The 25,085-nt window shown below is 43.4% G+C and overlaps 1 protein-coding gene across 1 annotated transcript; it reads left to right on the top strand.

Annotated features, from left to right (window-relative positions):
* Positions 1-279: 279 nt before the first annotated feature.
* On the top strand, positions 280-9,837 carry LOC126327073 (uncharacterized). The gene is made up of 5 exons (XM_049995822.1): positions 280-388; positions 3,709-3,936; positions 4,024-4,068; positions 6,146-6,379; positions 9,652-9,837. Exons 1-5 carry the CDS (start codon positions 341-343, stop codon positions 9,715-9,717), a joined length of 621 nt encoding a protein of 206 aa, XP_049851779.1. The 5' UTR covers positions 280-340; the 3' UTR covers positions 9,718-9,837.
* Positions 9,838-25,085: the final 15,248 nt, after the last annotated feature.

Here is a 25,085-nt window from a genome sequence, read left to right as displayed (position 1 = left end):
ACAGACTTTGTAGCATTTTATTGTTATCGAATTACAATGTAATCAAAGCTGAATTTCTACAGGTTATTACCCTCAGTTTGCGCGAGAGAAGTTGATGCAATTTCTCTACCAATGACGTTGTCTGTAAGTGCAGCTGCGTAACTCAGAACCTTGGATCGCAATGGTTAGTTGCCACTGTACATCAACACGCCTATACTCCACCTGCGCAAACACATCCGCAGCCATGTGAGCGTATGGCTGCCGTGTTTATCATTCGCCATCAGCCTTGGCGGAGCACCCTATAAATATCGAGGGCTTCTTCAGGCAGTCAGATTGCCTCCTCGCAGAGAAATCGACAGAAATGGCTTCTAAGCTGCTCATTTTCTTGGCTTTCGGCTTGGCAGTACAGGTAAGAGAGTCTGAACTTGTCTGTGCATCTTTAGAATCACTAAATGTTCCATTATATTTGGAAGTAGGTAAAATAAATATCGTGTGACTAGGGCCTCCCGTCGGATAGACCGTTCGCCGGGTGCAAGTCTTTCGTTTTGACGCCACTTCGGCGACTTGCGCGTCGGTGGGGATGAAATGATGATGATTAGGACAACACAACACCCAGTCCCTGAGCGGAGAAAATCTCCGACCCAGCCGGGAATCGTTATAATTGACATTCTGTCGCGCTGACAACTCAGCTACCGGGGGCGGACTGGAAGTAGGTCATTTACTAGAAAAAGGAAATTGGATTCCGTTACGGTACACATATTAGCTCCATACACTTCAATCGATTTCTTTTTGCGTGATCTTGACGACTGCGTATTTTATGTGCCCTGCCTGCTTCTACATCTACATTTATACTGTACAAGCCATCTTACGGTGTGAGGCGGGTGGTACCTCTGGTACCGCTACATTTTCCCAGTTTTCTCTTCTATTTGTAAATTGCACGTGGGAAGAAAGACTTCTCAAAATCTCCGTATCAGCTCTAATTTCTCCAATTTTCTCATTGTGGTTATGTCGCGAGACTTACGTGGGAAGAAGTAATTTGTTGCTCGACTCTTCCAGCTCCGACAGTCTCGGAAATTCGCTAGTAAACCTCTCCATAACGCAACACACCTCTCTTTTAGAGTGTGTGTGTTCTGGGTATCTCTGTGACCATCTCGCACCGACTAAACGATCCTGCGACGAAACGTGCAGCTCTTCGTTGCATCTTCTGTCGAGTTAAGAAGAAGATAAAGTCAATCTTTTTACAGTGTTCAAGTGTTTCTGACAGGTATGCCTGTACGATGTAAACACTTCTACAAGCACTACTGTTGTAGCTGACATTCGCATCACAAAATGTTTCTGAGCACAACAACATCACATTTTTGTGACTAGATAGGCAATGCGTTCCTCATTGACCTCTGCTTTACAGACAACATGGGGAGCTTGCAAATAGCTTTTTCTCCAAAAAGAAAACTGCGTGAAACTCGCCTGTCGTTCTTTCCCAGGAGTCACTGATGTTAAGAGTTGTGTCCACTCCAGACACGCAGCATAGACTAATATTACTGGAAAGTCACCTTAAGCTTTTCCTGCTTAGAATGACCAATATATTATATTTCCTGACAGAAACGGGTTTTCCATTAATTTATTCGTGTTAGGCTCCCGCTCTCTGAAGACATCTTTCACCTCTGTTGTTTCGATCAAGTTACTAAAAGTTGCACTTTGCATTTTAAAGTTATACACTGTCCAGTCACATTAATGTGACCATCTGCCAGGGACTGAAAAAACCCCCTTTACAGCGCGTACCGTTGCGAGAAGTTGAGGGAGATAGTCAGCGAGTTTCTGTTAGGTAATGAAAGGCATGTTGAGCCTCGTCGACTCCACTGCCTTGGCCATTTCTCGGTTGACAATCCATGACGCCAGCAGTCCGACAGGAGAGGTCGCATAGACTCTCGATTGGCTAGTGGCAAGCGGAGTCTGGTGGCCAGAGGCGTACGATAAACTCATCCTGGTGCTCAACGAACGCTCGTGTACATTCCTAGCTGTGTGACGCGCTGCATTGTCCTGGTAGTAGATATCATCGTGACAAGGGAAAAAAATCTTTTTTAGGGGTGGACATGGTCCTCGAGAATAGATATATACTTCTCTTGAACAATTGTGCCTTCCAGAATGGCGATATCACCCGGGGAACGCCACTAAAGTATTCCGCAGCCCATAACTCTCTTTATTTCCCGAGAGATCACCGAAGCGCTGTCAGGCGTGGTCGGCACTTGAATGGGTAACCATCCAGGCCGCCATGCGCTGTTGCCATTTTTCGGGGTGCGCTCAGCCTCGTGATGCCAATTGAGGAGCTACTCGATCGAATAGTAGCGGCTTCGGTCAAGAATGCCATCTTACGACCGGGAGAGCTGTGTGCTGACGCCAAAACCCTACTATCCGCATCCTCCACCGAGGATGACACGGCGGTCGGATGGTCCCGGTTGGCCACTCGTGGCCTGAAGACGGAATGCTCCTCATGCTTTATATATCCTCCACTGTTCTTGCTGCCACCTACCGTCTCTAAGTGGTTGGTATCGAACATTGACGGTGGTCACATATTTGGGGCTGGACCTTCTGTGTCTTTGCTCGCAGGTGAAATAGCTCTGAATGTTTACTCTTACTGTTTTTTTGTATATTGTTAAAGGTTCTCCATGTTTATAATTGTAGTAAAAAGAAAATATTCTCAACACATCTGAACTAGTGCTACTTTGGGTAGTTTCACAGTGATTACGTGAATTCTTCTACATTCAACTCCCACAAGATGGCGCGTTTGTTAAGACAGCGCTTTCTCTTTCAGGAGGTGTTGTTTCTACACTTCTCTCCACAGACTCTGATCTTGCTTTTCCATGATCTCCTTCAGTGGTTTCGTACGAATGCTTAAGCGGTTTCATCCACCACCCTGTTCCGACAAAGCTACCCCTCTGTTGATTTCAAAACTCCATTCCTCCTTTTCCTGCATTGTTATTTTATCCATCTAATTTTTAGATTTGAGTGGAACTGGCTCATCTAAAACTGGAAGGAAATCCTAGGAAGTGTTTATGTCTAAATGCTTAGACTTCCTGCATCTAAAACTAAGTACAACTTTAAAGAGACGTAAGCTGTAACTAATATGTCACTTTGTTCTGGAAGTAAGATAATGCATGTCTAGACCGAAAGAAGGATGTTTGAGAATAAAATAATCGGCGATCTAGAACCTGATTCAACATTTGTATATGGCTACTCCGCTTCGAAACAGGCGTTCGTATTAAACCAAGTAGTGGCTGCGGATTACCAAAATGGATTTTTTCGCAACCATGAATTAGTTTTACTTTTTTGGAGATCGAACAAGGAATATTTAATATTCGAGGGTTCTATGTGGCATTACTAGGTAAGTAAAAGCATGTAGGCGTCCAATGGCGTTCGATGATGCTGTGACACAGCTCTCGATGGTGATTTGTTTGCGTATTTTGCAAAAGACTGCATAGTCTAGTAACGACGATGGATGTCATAAATAATTTCAGATTGCCTTAAACAAGATAGCCAACACGAGAACAGAGCGTAGTCTTCTTGCATAGCAAACGATAAATGTAGAAAGACGCATGTAGGTTGCTCGTAATCACATTATCATACTTCATCCAGAGCACTCGATTGCTTTAGGGACACGGAAACTGAGAGTGTTCCATGCGGGACCTGGCAGCTGTCCCGGTCATAAATGTTCCTTTCTCTTGTGTTGTGCAGAGCACTGCGGCTGCACCAGCGCCTGGTATCAGCGACTGGTTTACTGAAGTGGGCAACTTCTTCGAGAACATCTTCAACGTCCAGAAGAACTTAACCCAGCATGCCGCGGAGAACGCCGAGAAGATCTGGCAGGACATAGTGGAAAGTGCTGAGCAAGACGCGAAGGAAGTCGGTTCTTGGATACAGAACGCCTACAACGAAACAACTGCCGCCTGGAACAGCATTCAGGTGAGTTTGGCTTCTAGAGTTATTGATTTCAGCCGCTACTAGAGTCTCCACATGCTATTTTGTAAATTTTCCCTTCTTTGTTTGTAGGAGAAACTTCAGGCATCCGCACAGAAGGCCATAGTTTCCGCACAGGTGAGGACTTGTTACTTTTTTAAAGGGGAAAAGTCTACATATTTAACTTTGCATTTCAACTGAAAGAACATGGGTCTGCACATTAATTTTTTTATAGAATGTGTATCTGTAAAAACAATCTAGGATCGCATGTAGGTTACTAAAATTTAGAATTTACTGAGCAGGTGAACGGTTTCGGCCGTGGTACGATCACATCAGGCCATTAAAACTCCCTAAGAGTGGCTGGAGAGATTGGCTCCATCAATGTTTATCGTCACTACTTAGCAGGCTGCTTCTCCCTATTCTCTCCAGCGGTCATAATAAATCTTTAATTGTCTGATGATGACTGTACCACGATTTAAACCGGTCACCTGATTAATAAGTTTTAAATTTTAACAACTTTCATACGATCCTACATTGTTTTTCTTAACTTTAATCCTAATTTTTGAATCGCTGTTTCCCAGGAACAATGTTCTAAAGGATGTGCAAATCTTTTATTTATTTGTGGCTGTTTGACGAGTTTCAGAGCGTTATGGAGTGCAGGTTTTGTTTATGTTCTGCTGGCGCTCCATCACTCTAGCGAACGGGCTGTGGATGCACAAGAAACGAAGTTGGGTGAAGGAGAGGGGATGCTCGCTTATCACACGAAAACCTGACAAATGTACAAATATTCAAAAACAGTTTGAAACTGAAATATGAAATCCTTATTAGCAGATATTTCGTTAGGGGCAGTCCGTAACTGTAACTTGCAAGTTGAGAATAATTTTGTTAGTAATATACCGTCTTGCACTTTTGAAGTGGCAGTGCAGATGTCGGAGTTTTTCACGGATACAGAAGATGGAATGAAGTGACAGTGACTTGTGAAACTCACGCACTTTTGACAGAAAGTGACAAAATGTCTGCGATTAAGAAGAGTGTCAAAATTGGAAATCCCAATGGCTCCTTTCAAATGTGGATGTCGAAGCTACAGTCATCGATAAGCACTTTGAATATGAGTTTCAAGTGAGCTGTAGGGCATGAAGCAAATATGAGAATTATCTGGAATGTTAGCAACAAATTTATATATTAACACGCAGTTCACTTTTTTTTTTTTTTTTTTCATTTTTGAAAACCCCACAGCCTCGGGAGGCGAGTAAGCAAACAATTAATTTCCTTCCACGCGTCATTGCCTATTCAACTGTGCATGGTACAGAAGATTCCAAACATTGTGCTTTGTGTTGAACAAAACTGTTCCACAGTGGGAATATGTGCGAGGGCCTTTAAACGATTTTCAGTGCCGGCATTTGCTTCACAACAATTTTCCGAAGATAGTGTTGAGTATAATAATTTTGAAACTGTTTTAATTCGTTAGTGGGACAATAGTATGACCTTCACTATATTAGACTCTTTGGCTTATAAAAGCATTCCTAGCCACTCAATCATGTAATTCAAAATAAAGAATAATATTTCAGTTAGTTACATTTATAACATTAATGTCTTTATTTCGCCTAGTAGAGGCTGTAGGAATGAAGTGTATATACAGCAAACGTGCAAAACATTTGGAATTTTACAGATGGAGTTGCATTATAAGCAATTCAGAGCTTAATTCGATTTTAATGGTATCGGCACTAGGTGTTTTTTCTTCTTCTCAGTTTTAGTATACTCTTTCCACACGATTGACAATTATATCAACTTTCTTGGCCTTATAATTGTCATCGCATTTATCTTCTTTCGTACTTTTCGCATTAACTGACTTAAGCTATATACTTTTGAATAGTATGACACCAAATGACAATGTTTATGGCATTCATTTACTGCGAGCATAATTAAAAGCTAATTACTCGAACTAGCGTCAGTTTATAAACAAACATATTGCCTTTTCTAGAAATTACAGAAGATGGAGAAAGTAATTTCGGTAAAGTAATTTTTCGCAAAAAATTGTTATGAAATAGTTTGTATGGAATTTTAAGATTATAAGGAGTAGGTGTTAGTACATTTGCTTAAAGTCTTTTGCGATCTCATTGGGACACAAACACAAAGGAGGACAAAGGATTAGGGGGGGTTGGGAGTTGTACCCTAGGTGCACAGTAACTCCTTAATATTATACTGTAATTTCCAGCAAGCGATTGTCTCAGCCGGACAGCAAATGTCACAAGAGGCGGCCGAGTGGGTCCAGGAAGCCTCCACTAATCTGCTGAATGCGGTGAACGCAATCTCGACCAAGACCCAAGAGAACTTTGAGCAGGCTATGGAGTTCGTGGAGCGCGGAGAGGCGGCGCTGGAACAACTCCAGAAGGCACAGACCGACGCCACCAGCCAAGTCATCCAGGGCATCACGAATTCCATCCAGCAGGTGAGTACTCTATATCGAACGACACTGTTAAAACTTTTTGAATTATGTATGTGTGGTGTCTGTCCTTTCGAACAAGTCCGAAAGAACAGACACCCTTTTGATCCTACAGCCGCTATGAATCAACACGCAAAGGAATTAAATATATGAGCTGCCAGTGAGAATTGATTTACATCAACTGTGAAATTTCGGACATATCCCAAAGAGCAGGTGCCACATATATAGAATTAAGGTGAGGACGGCCAGTGATCACTTCAGTGCAGACACACACCATGTTCGAACGCTTCGGGAATCGGCGAAATGCCGAGTAATGAGGATAATGGGCATGGGGCACTACATCAGAAGCGTATGGGGTAGCTGAGAACTTGGGCCTAACGAGAGGCATGCCAGCGTATTCTCTGTAGGTGCAAGTGTGTCCGGATGACGACGTGGTCAGCGCATCTGCCAAGTAAACAGGACATCCGGTTTCTAAACCTAGCCCATCACAGACTTTGAACATTCCCAGTTGATATAAACAGAAGCGCCAAAGACGCTGGTATAGGCATGTGTATTCAAATACAGAGATACTTAAACAGGCACAATTCGGCGCCGCGGTCGGCAACGCCTATCTGGCACAGTTTTTAGATCGGTTACTGCTGCTGCAACGGCACGTTATCAAGATTTGAATTTGAACGTGGTGTTATAGTCGGCGCAAGAGAAATGGGACACAGCATCTCCAAGGTAGCGATGGTGTGGGGATTTTCCCGGTCGACCATTTGACGAGTGTTTCGTGAATTTCAGGAATCCGATAAAATATCAGATCTCCGACGTAGCAGAGGCCGGGAAAAGATCCTGTAAGAACGGGACTAAAGACGACTGAAGAGAATCGTTCAACGTGATGGAAGTGCAACCCTTCCGCAAACTGCTGCACATTTCAATGCTGCGCCATCAACAAGCGCCAGTGTGTGAACCATTCAACGAAACATCGTCCATATGGGCTTTAGGAGCCGGCAGCACCGACATTGGACTGTTGAGGAGTGGAAACATGTTGCCTTGTCGGACGAGTCTCGTTTCGAATTGTATCGAGCGGATGGATGTGTACGAGTATAAAGACATCCTCATGAATTCATGGACCCTGCGTGTAGAAGGGGACTGCTCCAGCTGTTGGAGGCTATGTAATGATGTGGGGCGTGTGCAGTTGGAGTTATATGGACCCCTGATACGTCTAGATATGACTCTGGCAGGTGACGCGTACGTAAGAATCCTGGCTCATCATCTGCATCCATTCATGTCCACTGTGCATTCCGACGGACTTCGACAATTCAAGCAGCACAATGCGACTTCCCACATGTCCGGAATTGCTACAGACTGGCTCCAGGAACACTCTCGTCAGTTTAAAACACTTCCGCTGGGCATCAAGCTCCCCAGACGTGAATATTATTGAGCATATCTGGTATCCCTTGCAACGTGCTGTTGAGAAGAGATCTCCACCCCCTCGTACGCTGACGGATTTATGGACAGCTTTGCAGGACTCATGGTATCAATTCGCTCCAGCACTGCTTCAGACATTATTCCAGTCCATGCCACGTCATTGTGCGTGCTCGCGATGGCCCTACACGATATTAGGCAGGTGTGCAAGTTTCTTTAGCTCTTCAATGTAAATCAGTGTCCACTGGCAGCTAGTGTCTTTAATTCCCTTCTGTCTTGACTTTTCAGAAGTTTTGAAGTTTGCCTAGTTGTAAAGAAAATACATTGTATCATAAGGTGATTGTAAAAGAGTTGACGGAGAACAGCGCGCGTGCTATCGTGTTCTTTGCACATCAGGCTGCGAGTCTGATACATGCACACGGCTTGCTGAGTGATGAGGTAACAAAACTATTCCTTTTCGAACAGTGTTCCAAAGTTATAACCTCCAAATGACACATATCTCTAATTATTGTAAAGTACTGCGTGATTTCGAAATAGCAGCAGTGTATTTTCAGATATCTACAAGAGAAAAATAAAGCACTAAAACTTTCCGCTCTATTAATATATGCTGACCCAGTATATGTCCTCAAGTAACATTTTTCAGCATAAAAGACTATACAGTCACATGACACACAGCACTACCATTTCCTATCTGGTTTCTAAGGCGTCATTGCTTTGCTCAAAAGAAGGCCGACATGGAAAGAATATTGTTGTATAAATTTAATGAAACAGTGACGAGAAGTTAAAATCTAAATAGAATGCAATGTGCTTTCAACTCCGTTCAAAGCAATTCATATTCTTTTGGACACATTCCTAAACTTTTACTATCAAAATGTATATAAGATTTAATAAAGACGCTACCAAATCCCAATCTAAGTGGATGTAAATGTTCAGAGAAAATGTAGAAGAAAGCAACACCATCTCAACTCTAACGAATACATTCCTCTACATAGGACAGTTGTTAATTCCATGAATAAACACGTTAGTCAGCTGAAAAATGTATGTGGAGATTCTGTTTAAAAGATGTCATATTGACTGACTTTTGCATGCTACTTGATAGATTACTACGCCATATAGCTTGTCCCTATCAAGATTCAGCAATATATTCAGAGATGTGGAGAGTCTGCTCTGGATAGTGGGCAGGGGTCGAAATACAACTTGCGTAATAAGTTTAATTAGGAATGATGATGTATTCAAATTATGAGTCCCCTACTTGTAAGTTCACGAACTGATATAGTGATTGAAGAGAAATTACACATTAGCAAAAGTAGAAACCCCAGCATTGATTTATTGAACAATGAAAGGAACATAACTGCATTATTTTGTCGAATTAAGGGTATGTATAGTTTTGTACATAATATCAGCCAGGTGTGTATCTTTTACATGTAGCGATACTGATAGATTTCGGAAGTGGAGAGGAAATGATTCTTCAAAAATCCTACGTTTTGTAAGAAACGAAATATCTGATAAACATGTCTAGGAAGCAAGTGACTAAAAAGTACACTTCAGTGTGCCACTTAGGTAAACACGCCAGTAACACTCACCACTCAGAGTATATTCACCGCGAACACTCATATGGACGTACATTTTTTTCCTGTTGTTGTGCTTAAGCGGGCAGTCGAACGATTCTTACTTGCAGCAATGACTGCAAGCGCTCTAGAGTCCACTGCAGTTCGGCAGTGCAAATGCATCCTGTAACTCTGCTCTAGAATGCTTTCCCACAGTTCATTTCCTCTTATCAAATATTCCTTTGAAGTGATATCCACAAAATTTTGCTTCAGTTTTCAGTTTTGAACACCTTACTGATTACCCCTTTTACTGTGTTACAGAGTCTGCAAAACGTCCAGTCTCTGCTCAACAAGGCTTCAGCGGAGGTCAACAAGAACAGCAACTAAGCCAGCATCCAGTCGATGACTGACAAGCTAAAGCTCCCAACAATATCATTGGAGTTTATATTAAGAGTGCTATAAATTTTCTTATCTTGGACATAAAATAAAAGTTGCATTCAAACAGTATACAGAGCTTCTTTCATTTACAAGTATGATTATATTCTCCCTTCTTAACTGATATTTTGGTGTCTATGTCAGATGATGAATTAATAGAAATGTTGAGTATAAGATATGAAGATGAATTGTAATTAGTGTATCAAGGTACTTAGCTAGCCAAACAAGGTTCAAAAAATGAAGCGCCATGCCTCAAGTTTTAATATTATTATTTTTGCGATTTGATAGAACAATGTTGTTGTGTATCGCATCCTGACTTCCAAAGTCTCTTATATTTACAATATCCCGACTGGAAATTCTTCTCTGACAGTAGCACTTCTGACTCCTGTTCAAATGAAGTTTTCGTGCATTCCATTGTCTTCTTAGACCATCTGTCGTTACCAAACAGCTGACTTGCTCATACCATCTCAACTGTTTTGCTTAGATTATATTCATTATTGTGATGTGCAGGTTTATTCTCTTACGTATGTCTTCGTCTTTAAAGTCGTTCCTAGTGTGAGAACCTACAACAACAGCTCCAAAGTCCTATCTCCACTGACAATAAGTTCCTCTTAATTCTTTGTTATTTCCATATCTCTGCTCCAGACGTTGCTATACTTTCTACAATTGTTTTAAATTATCTAATGTTAGTTTCTGATTTAATCTGCATTCTCAGTAAAACTTCATTTAATTGTCTGGTTGCTAGTCTCCCTTGGACATTACGGTTCTTAATTTCGCCTTAATTGGATCCATATTTGTTAATAATGACCCCCAAGTATTTATAAGAGCCCAGATACCTTAGTATCCCAAAATCTATTGTTAGCTCTTTAACCACTCTACCACTAACCAAATTCTCTGTATTCTCAATATTAGTGGTTAAATCGCATTTCTGATATTCTCTGTGTAACTTTCTAATCATTTAGTTCGTGCCATCCTCGTCCTATGTAAAAATGACTTGGTTTTCAGCAAAATGCAAACTGAATAGCTGTTCATTTGTAAAGATACCCGATTTACAACAGGAACATTTCCATAAACTTAAGGCGAACTCTAATATATTTTAAATAATATCGGCGCTAAAGCGCTGTCTTGTCGTAGCCCTTTGGACACGGTAATTTCTCCAGATATTTTTGCACATACTTTTATTCTACAAGTTTTAGCACTATATAACGCTCTAACAGCTTCAAAATGTAAACGATACACGCCAGTCTCTAACGTTGTAATCTTCAATGTACACCAGGGGTATGCTATCGTAGGCTTTCCTAAGAAAAATGAAATCTATATATGACGGTAATATCTGTTCCCGAAAGGACACTTACCGTTGATGACCATGCAGCTTTACTAGAATGAAATGATAATTAAGTGGACACCCTAGCTGCAAACAGGCGATGATATATTTCGTTGGGGACATGTTGAAAGTGTGTGCCCCGACCGGGACTCGAACCCAGGATCTCCTTCTTATATGGCAGACGCTCTATCCATCTGAGATGGGCAAACATCAAATGGTTCAAATGGCTCTGAGCACTGTGGGACTTAACATCTTAGGTCATCAGTCCCCTAGAACGTAGAACTACTTAAACCTAACTAACCTAAGGACATCACACACATCCATGCCCGAGGCAGGATTCGAACCTGCGACCGTAGGAGACCCGCGGTTCCGGTCTGCAGTGCTAGAACCACACGGCCACCGCGGCCGGCTGCAAACATCTACACTCCTGGAAATGGAAAAAAGAACACATTGACACCGGTGTATCAGACCCACCATACTTGCTCCGGACACTGCGAGAGGGCTGTACAGCAATGATCACACGCACGGCACAGCGGACACAACAGGAACCGCGGTGTTGGCCGTCGAATGGCGCTAGCTGCGCAGCATTTGTGCACTGCCGCCGTCAGTGTCAGCCAGTTTGCCGTGGCATACGGAGCTCCATCGCAGTCTTTAACACTGGTAGCATGCCGCGACAGCGTGGACGTGAACCGTATGTGCAGTTGACGGACTTTGAGCGAGGGCATATAGTGGGCATGCAGGAGGCCGGGTGGACGTACCGCCGAATTGCTCAACACGTGGGGCGTGAGGTCTCCACAGTACATCGATGTTGTCGCCAGTGGTCGGCGGAAGGTGCACGTGCCCGTCGACCTGGGACCGGACCGCAGCGACGCACGGATGCACGCCAAGACCATAGGATCCTACGCAGTGCCGTAGGGGACCGCACCGCCACTTCCCAGCAAATTAGGGACACTGTTGCTCCTGGGGTATCGGCGAGGACCATTCGCAACCGTCTCCATGAAGCTGGGCTACGGTCCCGCACACCGTTAGGCCGTCTTCCGCTCACGCCCCAACATCGTGCAGCCCGCCTCCAGTGGTGTCGCGATAGGCGTGAATGGAGGGACGAATGGAGACGTGTCGTCTTCAGCGATGAGAGTCGCTTCTGCCTTGGTGCCAATGATGGTCGTATGCGTGTTTGGCGCCGTGCAGGTGAGCGCCACAATCAGGACTGCATACGACCGAGGCACACAGGGCCAACACCCGGCATCATGGTGTGGGGAGCGATCTCCTACACTGGCCGTACACCTCTGGTGATCGTCGAGGGGACATTGAATAGTGCACGGTGCATCCAAACCGTCATCGAACCCATCGTTCTACCATTCCTAGACCGGCAAGGGAACTTGCTGTTCCAACAGGACAATGCACGTCCGTATGTATCCCGTGCCACCCAACGTGCTATAGAAGGTGTAAGTCAACTACCCTGGCCAGCAAGATCTCCGGATCTGTCCCCCATTGAGCATGTTTGGGACTGGATGAAGCGTCGTCTCACGCGGTCTGCACGGCCAGCACGAACGCTGGTCCAACTGAGGCGCCAGGTGGAAATGGCATGGCAAGCCGTTCCACAGGACTACATGCAGCATCTCTACGATCGTCTCCATGGGAGAATAGCAGCCTGCATTGCTGCGAAAGGTGGATATACACTGTACTAGTGCCGACATTGTGCATGCTCTTTTGCCTGTGTCTATGTGCCTGTGGTTCTGTCAGTGTGATCATGTGATGTATCTGACCCCAGGAATGTGTCAATAAAGTTTCCCCTTCCTGGGACAATGAATTCACGGTGTTCTTATTTCAATTTCCAGGAGTGTATTAGGCGCAGTAGGAATGTAGTGGTGTGGACATGTTGGGAATGTGCGTCTCGCGGGAAGCGTGCAAGGGATAAGTTCCTGCAGGCGCACTGTCCTCTGTACCCACGGTGGCTCAGAAGGACAGAGCGTCTGCCATGTAGGCAGGAGATCCTGGGTTCGAGCCCCGGTCGGGGCAAGCACTTTCAACGTGTCCCCAATGAAATATATGAACGCCTGTTTGCAGTTAGGGTGTCCACTTAATTATCATTTCAAGAATGAAATCTATTTATGTCTCTAAATTCCTGTCCTGTTTCTCTCCACAGACTAGTTTACGCTAAAAATATTGTCTGTGCGGGATCTTCTGGCACAGAACCCACTCTGTTCTAAGTCCACAATCTATGATTAGATTCTCGCCTTTATCATTTTATTCATATAATCCATAATTTCCATATAATATAGACTGTATTTGTTTCACTCAGTCCTCTATAGTTTGAGAATTTTGCTCTGTCACCGCTTTTATTTATGTTGGATATGTATGATATTTTTCATTCATCTAGTAGTTGTTCCCCCTTTAGGACCAGAAGTTTATCTGGTCCAGTTTTGAACAGTTCAATGGGCGTTTATTTGGACTTTAAGCTCGTCTATGTATCGTAGACAAAAGCACTTTTTTGACTTCTACAGAGATAATTATTTCGGCTTCTTCATTGACTCGTAGTACTGGACTTCCAGTACAGCACTCGTGGCTGCTGCATCGCGGTCGCGAAGTAGGGTCGAGACAGTTTCAGATACGTTTTTACAGTCTGACGATAATTTATTGATTTGTAGTTTTAGCTTGACGATGTCGACTATGGACAAACGGTAGTTACTTTTATTCTGAAGATGGTTGGGTTATCCCGACTGAAACCTAGGTAAATTCTAGGTAAACGGTACAACTGAGGCTGTTGGTTTTTAAAATTAAAATTAATATTTATGCAGCTGTTGACAGGGCCACGAAATGTTGAAAAACTTTAAGTTTTCTGGAATGTTCTAGAAATGTCTAGAGGGCGAAACGTCCAACTTCTTATATCTTCAAAGCACGCCCTTCAGGAAAAACGGGGAATCTTCTTCATAGATGGGGGCTAGAGGGCTACCAGTCCATGTAACTTCCTTGATATTATCAGAATTCGTTTCTGAGTTTTCGAGGCACGCATATTGTACACTTACTTCTACAATATATATTTATAAAAGAACTAGCTGAGTATCTGGAATTGCCTGGATATGTGTCTATTCCATTCCTCTCTTAGTCTATCTCTTCCTTCGCCCTCTGCCCGTTTCCTCTTCCCCACATCCCTCCGACCATCGTTTAATAGAAGTCGGGAACACAGACATAAAGAGGATGATTCTAACACGCTGTCTAGGAGTACACGTAGACAAGAAGTTAACCTTCCACGAACATATCAGAGTAACTGCAGACAGGGCAGAAAAAATACTGCACAAACTGGCAAGGTTAAACTCAGTACCATACAGATTACCTTTGTCATTAATCTTGCTGTCTTCGAATCAGTATTCAGTTTTGCAGCAAGTACATGATCGCATCGGCTAAATCTCGCCATCAATAGTGTTGCGGTAAGGCGGGGGCAGAAGTGACCTTCTTAGACTATCGGGAGCTTTCGGCACCACATCGGTCGAAGAACTATGCTCGGTACTTGGAATCTACCCGACTGGTATCACCATCAGATATCGGCTTGCACAGTGCTGGTTAAAGATGGGTAGACTAGACCGAGTTTGCCAAACAACCGGTGTAACAAAAAGCGCCAGCTTAAACCCTGGCGAATGGAAGCTTGGCAGAGTGAGTAGGGCACAAGTGATAATGGGCGGAGAGTCTACAGATTCTTTTTGGATGTATTGGAACGGTTAAGAACGAATCCTGACGATCCTAGCCGCAGTATGGTTCACTTCTTAACAAGACACGAACTTTATACCAGGCACCCGACGCCTCACGAACGTGCATTCCCATTCTGTGGGAATTACAGACACATCAGGAACACAATACAAGCACTCAACCTTAGCATGTAGGGCCAACTATACAATGCGCTGCGAAATGAAACAGAATGTACACAATTAAACACACAACAGGCACGATTTCAAAGGCAACACACGAAAAATACCGATTCACACGACCGTAGAGGACACAGGAAAATGTGCAGCACGATAACAAGCTCCATAGGGTGGCTAACGATACGGACGATGACACAGGGAGCAGTTCAGACGACATCACATTTAGTAAGTAGACCGTTTCTCAAATTAGACATTAATTTACAAGTAACTATAGGTATATTTAGTAAAAATGTGTTATTCTAACCATGGCCACTTGGTGGTGCACGTTAGGCCAAGGTAGTACAATTCCGGCACATTGTTGCAAATTTCCAAATAGTTACGATAAAGGAATATAGTATGAGGACCACTCTACTCACTAACATGAAAGATACCTGGGAGTCAATGGCTCCAAGCTCATATCGAGGTATTCGCCGTCAGACATCTAGGTGGCGGAACTAACATCCCTTACCCTTTCCCATCTTCTTTCTGTTTCTTCTTAATTTCAACTACAATATATATTTAAATTTCCATTTCCAATTCGTGTACTACATTTTGATTAAATGCAACGCTGCAAAAAGAAAAAAAAAGACTGAAATGAATAAAAAGCCGTCCTCCACGTGGAGGGACACGGGCAACTGTATGATGGGATGTGGGCGCGGGTGGAACTCGAGTCCCGTACACCGATCGTAGCGGCCAAGAGGCAGTAAATGGCTCACTGTAAGCAATCAGGTGGTGGGTCGAAAACATAAGCAGCAAGGGAAATAAAAGAAAAGGAAGTGTCCATCTCCTCTCCCAGTCCATTTGCTCGTCCCCTTTTATCTCCGACCCGCCTCTATGTTCGTCTCCTCTTCCTCACTAAGTTCATCTCCTCTCTACGTCAGTCTCCTCCTCCTCGCCTCTCTCTGTCACTGTCCTCACCCCCCCCCCCCTCCCCCCTCCTGACCATCCATTCGTCCTTTCTTCTTACTTTATCAATTTCCTCCTCCCCCTCGCTATATTCTCATCCTCCTCCTCCCCCTGTCTATTTCCATCTCCTCCTTCCCTCTCTGTGTTCACATCCTCCTTCCTACCTCCTCTCGGCAACACTATCACCATACCCCAGTAGCAGCATGGTGGTTCCGTATATGTGTACCAAATTTGACTGAAATATATACATGTTTGGAAGGAGGTCTCTATCTGCTGTTTTGACAGAGTACGCACATTAACGCATATTTCGCATCTATTCAGCATATTTCACACACGTTTGTGCATATATTTCACCTTTTTCTGTAGAGAATTTCGCGTTGTAATTTGTTTTCACGCAGCTAGGTTTTTACGACTTCACGTCTCCTGAACAATTTGTCGTACAACGATATGATTTTGTAGACACAGTCAGCGGTGTATGGATACTGACTGCGAAATGTGTTACGAATACAGTTAATAGCAGTAAAGTAATAAATTTAAACATCATGCGTGATGCTGCAGTGTTTCACAGAAAATGGTTCAAATGGCTCTAAGCACTATGGGACATAATATCTGAGGTCATCACTCCCCTAGGCTTAGAACTACGTGAACCTAACTAACCTAAGGACATCACACACATCTATGCCCGAGATAGGATTCGAACCTGCGACCGTAGCAGCAGCGCGGTTCGGGACTCAAGCGCCTAGAACCGCGGTCGGCGAGTGTTTCACACATCTCGGTGTTTTGGGACTATATCTCCTGAACTATATGTGATAAGACATAATTCTGTAGCTACACTCAGGGGCGTATGTGGATACTGTACACTTAATGTGTTGTCAACAGAGTTAGTAGCAAAGAAGAAATGAAATTAAATGTTATTCAGGGTGTGGCACTTGTTTACGACGTCATTTCTCTGGAACTATGTGACGTAGAATGATCATTTTACAGGTACATTCACAATTATACAAGAATGCTGTGTGCAGAATATGTCGTGAGTACAATTAGTAGCAGAGAAGTGATAAATTAAAACGTCATTCCTGATGCTTCATAAACAGTAAAAATGTAGTACGCGATAAACGTTTCTCCTTTCATCATTTCATGGGGGTTGTCAGTGGAAAAATTTTTTGTAACAATTTGAAACTACGTGTTAAATTTGTTGCAAGTCATTAACTACTCCCATTATCAGATACTGGAGCAATAAAACATGGGAAAACGCGGGTCATGAGCTACACTTATTTTCCACCCACACTCACATTCCATCGATATGCATGTGCGTTACCCTACAGCGATTCTTTCCAGACAGTAAGTGATACGTGTACCTCGTATGACTGCAATTGGTCCAGTGATTTAGGAGGAGCTATAAAACGTACATAAATACATACATATATACGTACATCCATGTTTCTGTTGATGGATTAGAGTAATATATGTCTTGATCAAAGCAATGTTGGAAACGCCTGCGACCAAGTAACGCAAATCGCTGTACTGGCAAGCGTTTAGGAGTCGTATTACCACACAACATGCTACTACGGAGGCTATACCCTCCCATTCATTAAACGTGGGTTCGTATTCTGAAATGGCTTTGAATTTTCTAGCTTGCTTAAGTGATTGGGGTCTTTTTAAAGGCCGGAAGCAAACAAGAATACCACCCCCATTACGACCACTCCTAGTGTGCTACTCAAATCAGTCTGTGGGCTGAGAAGAACCTAAACAAACCTCTAAACACTTAGGCCTCAGGGCGCTTTTGTCGAGCCGCCGATGGAACCCAGAACATCGCGCCACACTACATTGTGTACCGTGAAACGGGTCCATTGCCTTAAGCGTGGTTTATATATCCAATTAATGTGACGTAACTGGACTCAATAAAATACCTGTGATTTGTATTCCTCTTACTTCATCTATATTGATGTAATACCCTCGGTGACATTTAGCACCTGTGATTTTGGCTGCCGCGTAAGGAAATGGTAGCTCAAAAGCCGCTATAGTCTGTAACGCACTGAAGTGTTTCATTAGTCTGTGAAATTCCGAATTTGTACCATCTAAGACTACTAAGGAAGTCGATCACTGCCACTTGTTGCAATACTTAAGGTGCATCCAAGATACACGGTCATTTATCTCCATCGTTGAGCATAAACTCCACCCCAATCTCCCTTTTAATCTTTTGCATAGGTTTAGAAAGGTCTGCACACACCGTCATTGTAGACAATGTACATTTCCAGACTGAACAAGGATGATGAAGCAAGACAGCCATGTCAGAGGAACTATCCTGGATTTTTACTTACATGTCTGGATGAAAAGACATCGTTGACAGTAGATAGCTAGCCGAAGTTACTTCGAAATAAATTCAAGGAATGCGAACAGCATGTCTTTTGCTGTGTTAGGTGTAGATGAATATCTATTGGTGAAACACGAAACTTTGTACCGGACCGGGACTCAAACCACGATTTTTTGTCGGTCCGGAAGACCCGCAAGGATAGCCTCACGATCAAGGCGACCGCTCCCAACGAGCGGGAAATCCCGGTTCAAGACCCGGTTGGGCACAAATTTTCATGTCACCATTAGATAATACATCTATACCTCAAACAGCCGAATCCAAGTTATTCGCATTCAGTGTCCTGGAATTGGCCTTAATAGGTTTAGGGAAACTATGGAAATATTATACCCAGGTGACCGTATTCCAATTTGTGTCGTGATCATCCCGAATGGGAACTCAGTTTCTCACACAATACGCCATTTCTCTCGGTTCATTGTAAGTGATTATTTTCTATTGAGCAAACGTCGTTTGGTTTGTAATATGACAGTTACGACTGCCTCCTACTCCCCTTTCCACCCACAAACACGCACTGTGTTTGGGTATTTCACGAGGAATCATCATCATCATCAGCATCATCATTTATTTCATTAAAGGGGCTTTGAGGCCTACAGCAGAATAACAATAGGAAAAAACACATTACAAACACCAAATCCCCAGTAACAGGAATGTCTGTCAATCACAAGAGAGGAGGTATTTGCTACAGATGGCACTCCATCTATTCCGGTCTCTAGCATCATCCTCCACGGCCGACGGCTCCTCTTCTTGAAGGATCGTTTTCACCCGATCCTTCCATCGCGTTCTTGGGCGTCCTCTCGGGCCTTTTCCCGTGGGTTGAGAGTGGACGATTCTCTCAAAAAGGGATCCGTGCGCTCGTAAGATGTGGCTAAACGATTGTAGTCGCCTCTGTCCCAATATTCGTCCAATGTGTGGCTTCCCAAACCTCTGGTACAGGTCTTCTTTCTTTCTTCTTTCCCATTTACCTTCCATGTTATTGTCGACGGGTCCATAGATCTTCCAAAGTACCTTTCTTTCAAATTCACATATTGAATCTTCAGTCGTTGCTGATATCGCCCAAGTTTCACAAGCATATAAAAGTACTGGTCTCACTGGTGCCGTGTACAGATGGACTTTGTTCTTCTAAGATATCAAACGAGATTTAAAAAGATTGTTCAGACTAAATAGTACGCGTATAGCACTTGTTCTGCGTTGATGTACTTCTTTCGTCACTTCAGTTTCGTTGGTTAATATTGAACTCTTCAACTCGTTCGAAGGTATGCCCATCTACAACAATGGAAGGAGGGAGAACTCGACGATGTGATACTCCTAGATATTTAGTTATGTCCTCGTTCACCTCCAACCAAATTTCCTTTGCATTTTGGAGGAATCGGGAAAAAGCAGCACACGTTTGCTCTAGAGTGTCGCCAAGGATCACAACATCGGCAGCATATTCCAGAACAGCGTCTGCTCCCACCATCTCCATTTCTTTGATTCGGCAAGTGTCACGTCTCACTTTTTCCAAGTTGAGTAATATTGGCGCCAATGGATCTCCTTGTCTCAGTCCACTTTGGATAGTGACAGGTGGTGATAGTTGGTTGCCAAACCGTGCTTTAGAAGTTGACTGGGAGTAGCAAGCTACAATTAGACGGATGTATTTCGATGGGATGCCAAGTTCCTCTAACGTTTCCCATAATGTGACGCGGTCAATGGTGCCAGCAGCTTGCTGAAAATAGGTGAAGATGAGGTGTAGCTCCCGACTGAACTCATAGAATCTTTCTATGAGCTGCCTCAAATAAATGTGTGGTCAATTGTAGACCGGCCGGGGACAAACGAACATTGATATGTGCTTACAATTCTTTCAGCCAGTGGTTTTATTCGGTGTAGCAGCAGAGCTGTAAAGACTTTGTATCCAATTTCAAGAAGTGAAATTCCTCGGTAGCTGGAGTCACCATTCTTGAAGATGTGACATGTAATTGCTTCCTTCCATTCTTCAGGAATTATCTCTGCTACTCAGGTGGTGGATATTAATCGTTTCAGTGCATCCATTCGTGGTTGTCCTCCCAAGCGAAATATCTCATCTGTGGTACCACTACCTCCTGGGGCCTTGTTGTTCTTGAGTAGTTTTAGGGCATCACTGATTTCTTCCTCTGATGGTTCGGGGCCTTCTGCTCTATCAAAACTGGCTCCCGTCTAAGTTGTCACCGTCTGTGGACCGTCCCAATTGAATAGATTCGCAAAATGTTTTTGAAATAGGTTTGCCCGCTCTTCTGACGGTACCACTTCGCGCGTCTCATTCGTTAGTACCAATGTACGTTGTCGGTAGACACCTTTGGCAAATGTTGAGGCCTCGAAAAACGAGCGTGATGACTTAGCTTCTTCTACTGCTTTCAACAGTCTTTTATGGTGTTCCCTTTCTTCTTTCTCATGAGTTTGTGCGTGTTTCGCCTCGCTTCACAGTAGGCTACCCTTGCTCCTTCTGAGAGTCTTTCTAAGCACTGTATCCTCTTCGCTGATCTCATCCCAACAGATTCTCGACATTGTCCATCGAACCAAGGTTTTGGATGGCAAGCAAATTCTTGTCTTGCACTCTGTAACACTGCATTCCTCAACAACAACCATGTGCCTTCCGCGTTGTTAGGGTTCTCCGATATTGTGGGGTTTTCTGCAACTTTATCTTGATAGCGTTGTCTCAGTTCTACATTTTTCAAATTATCCTTGCCAAAGCGGGCCATCTTTTCAGGATTTCTTAGCTACTTGGCAGACAGTTTCAGACGTAGTTTTACTACCATCAAGAAATGATCGGAATTCATATCTGCACCGTGGAAGGATATCACATGTTCACACTACCACGATTTCCTCAGTCAACAACAACATGGTCGATCTGATTCATCGTACTTCCACCTGGGGATATCCAGGTTTTGTACTACTTAGGGGGCAAGTATGTGCTGCTAATGGCCATTCTCCTTGCCTCGGCGAAGTTTATTAGTTTGATACCGTTCTCGTTGCTTGTTTCATTGATACTGTCAGGACTAATCGTTGGACCATACTGTATTTCTCTGCCCACTTGGGTGTTGAAGTCTCCCATTATCAAGTAAATTGCGTGTCTTGGTAGAAATCGTTCTTTGTTTCCTCTCAACATCCTCTCATGGAGCATGACAGTTCACTTGGCGATAGTTTTCTTTATTATTAGGTGGTCGTAATATAAACTAAGTCGAATAAAGCATTCCATATCACATTTTTTTGGTTACAGATATACAGCGATTAGAATGTAAGCTGCTCACATAAGGTATTAAGCTAAGTGTGTAAGCGGAGCAGAGAAGGATGGGGGATCACCCTAGCTACGATATGGGCTACAAATGGGAAAATCCACTGAGGCAAGAGACTGACTCAAGGCAGATCATTATTACCCAGATCCTGTGAACGAGTATCTCGAAAATAGCGAAGCTGGTCGAATGTTGTGCTACTGACTTGAGCATCTATGGAAAATGGTAGGATAATGAAGCTACCAGTAGGTGCTAAGGGGTTAGACGTCCAGGACTAATTACAGAACCTGGGGTTCGGAAGCTTGTCCGCTCTGTAAAGTAGGTTGGATGGGGATCTGTAGTATCTCTGTCGAAAGAGTACAGTACTTGGGCATGCCCAAGTGTTTCGGAGCTCACTGTTCATGGCACTCCGAAGCAGAAGACTCCTTCGAGTTCCCATGTTGACCCAACGACGTAGACAATTACGACTGTTGTGGGCGCGGGACCAGCAGGATTCGACCGTGAATTATTGGAAACGCGTCGGCTCTTCGGATGAATCATGTTTCTTGGTACACCAGGTCGACGGTCGTCTTCATAAATGCAGTCATCGAGCCAAACGGCGGCTCTAAACATGCCCCGCTCCACGATCACAGGCTCACTGGAGCAACCCTATGCTAGGGGAGATATTCTCCAGCGCTTGCATGGGACCTGTGATAGTAATAAAAGACACGCCGATAGCTGCGGACCACGTGCATCCCTTTATGCTTTGTGTCATCCATGACGGAGATGTCATCTTTCAGAAGGATAATTGCCCGTGTGTTAAAGCCAGAATCGTGCTACGGTGTTTGAGATACGTGATAGCGAACTCACGCTGATGAGTTGGCCACCAAATGAGCCCAGATGGAACCGAAATGAGTCGCTGTCAGACGTCACTAGCGCATACAAAAATCAGTGGCTCGTTATTTACGGAAATTACAAGGTTTGCGAGAAGACATCTGATGCCACATACCTCCACAACTTACCAACGAACTGTCGGATCCATGATATGCAGTATCAGTGATATATTGCCTTCCAAAGATGGACCAACTCGTTTGTTGAGCAGGTTATGATAATGTTTTGGCTCTTCAATGTATATGACTACAGAGCAGTATAGCAGTTCTCTATAAGCAACAGCAGCGTTTCAATTTCAAAACCGTTTCCATTTCAAAATCCGAATGCAAATACCATATCAATATACTCAGCATTTGTAAATACATGTGGCATGATTAACGGCAAAACGGCAAAACCAATTAACAACAATCATTTCTTAAAAAATTCAGTTATGTAAACATAAGCACAACTTCACAAATTGAACTTCAAAACGAAAAGGACAGTCAATAAAGAAGTTCATAGCAAATCGAGTACCAACATGCAAAATGAAAACTTAATCTCTGTAACCAGTTAGATGCCTGTCACCAATAAAAATTGTATGTAACGCATTATTCGAATTAGTCTATACTGCGACCTCCAAAAATATTTACTGCTTGAAATACCATGTATATCACTGATGAAATCATTATGTAATTGAGGTGAAGTGATGTTTAATCATATCACTTTATGAGATTTTGACCCTCAGACAATGCAGAAGCAATAAAAGGAAAACGAACACCATACAAAAAATAATGTTGTGACCCAGAATGAATTTGGTGTGCAAGCCCAAAATTTTGAAAGTTTTACCCGGTGAGCTGAGAGCCGAGGAGGCCAGATCAGGCCACGTATGCTAATCGGAATGTCAACACGGCATGTCGTTGATGCAGCAGAAAGAGATTCACGAGTATTGCCACATAACCTTCGAGTGAGAGCGCAAAAGAGCAAAGGTTGTCATGCAATAACGCTCCGTAACTTAAAGCGTCAGAGCACCACTGCAACAGTGAAACATTGCGAAAAGGACCCAGGACCATCATGTCATAGGCGCAGGCTCGGCTCTTTCAGTAAAGGAACGTTCGGAGTCCAAGTACACGTTCAGTCACGCTGCCATTCTGTATGTGTCTCCAGGACAAGGGACAGTGATGGTCTACTGAGTTTCAGTCAAACTATGGGAAACTTATAGATGGCAGTCTTACTGTTACTCGCTTGCTGACTACAGCGGTGGATCAGAGCCAATGTGATTTAAACCACAAATATGGTCTGCCGTTGCGACATCGCTGGTGAAGAGTAGACCAGTGTACTGCCAGCCATCCACCATTATTTATGGATGATCTGCCAGCTGTCATCTCTATCTAAGCGCGGTCCATTCGCGCAGCATCTTGTGCACGTCAGCTGCAGTCATGATTGACTCATTGTGGATGATCAAGGCCTAGCTTTCACGTTAACCGACGTATTGGACCATTCAGTCAACTGTCCTCACGTAAGCGCGAAACGGGCTGTCTATGAGAGCGTTGAGGTGTACTGCCGCACTATACCGCAGAACAACTGGAGCGGGAAACGCTGCCACCTGCATAACAACACACCGGGACTGCGACCTGCGGCACTGACGTCATGACTCACTGACGAGGTGCGTCAGTACTTCTTTACAGCATGTGCTGTGGCCCAGCCGCTGTACTGGGGCAGCTTTATTTGTGTGTATACTCATTCTAGTGAATAGATGTCGTCACAGGTACTGCTGTGTTTCTAATCCCTCCAGGCGCTTCTCCGGACGACTCTCCAACACTCCATACTCGGCCCACTGCACACAAAGCGGCCACGGTTCTAGGGGTGCAACAATCTATCTCAAAGCCTACCCTGGAAAATAAAAAAAAGGTCTATAAACGGAAAAAGAATCACACAAAACGGACCCACCAGCAACCCTTTGACAGATACACTTGTAATACAGAACATGGTGTTCATAGCCATTAGCAGATAGCCTAAAGGCTTTGAAAACACGAAATAGAACAAAAGAATCTACAATTTCTTTGAATAATATTACTAAAGAATAGTGGATTAAACAATATAAAAACTAACATATGATGCTAACATGGAAGAGAAGAAAGAAAAGTATCCAGAAATAAAAGGTGTAGATGACGTAACACTGAAAGAGCTCACAGCGTCTTTTAAAACCACAAAAGTCGAAAAATCAGTTGGTTCAGACGGAAGTAATGCAGAGTTCATTAAATATGCAGGATTATCACTACACTGTAAACTGCTACATTTCTTTAATAAATGCCGGAAACAAAAAGATTTACCACGAAATTAAAAGAAACCAAAAGTAACATCGATACATAAGAAAGGAAAAATGCATGTGAGAACTACAGAAGGATAAACTTTGTTGTCAGAGCATAAATGCCGGAAACAAAAAGATGTACCATGAAATTAGAAGAAACCAAAAGTAACATCAATATATAAGACAGGAGAAATTGTATGTGTAAACTACAGAAGGATAAACTTAGTTGACACAGCATATAAACATTATGCAAGAATTTTAAACACAAGCCTGTAACTAATACAAGAATATTACTTATGGAAGAATAGGTCGGATTTAGAAAGGATGGTTAATGACTGATGCAGAATTTATTATATGATAACTTACTGAAAACCAGGGGTTCTCCTTTACAGGCTGTATCAGCAGTCATCAAAAGTCTGCATGA

This window comes from Schistocerca gregaria, chromosome 2 (genome assembly GCF_023897955.1).
Source record: "Schistocerca gregaria isolate iqSchGreg1 chromosome 2, iqSchGreg1.2, whole genome shotgun sequence".
NCBI classification, from domain to species: Eukaryota; Metazoa; Arthropoda; class Insecta; order Orthoptera; family Acrididae; genus Schistocerca; species Schistocerca gregaria.
This window is presented reverse-complemented; position numbering and strand designations above follow the sequence as displayed.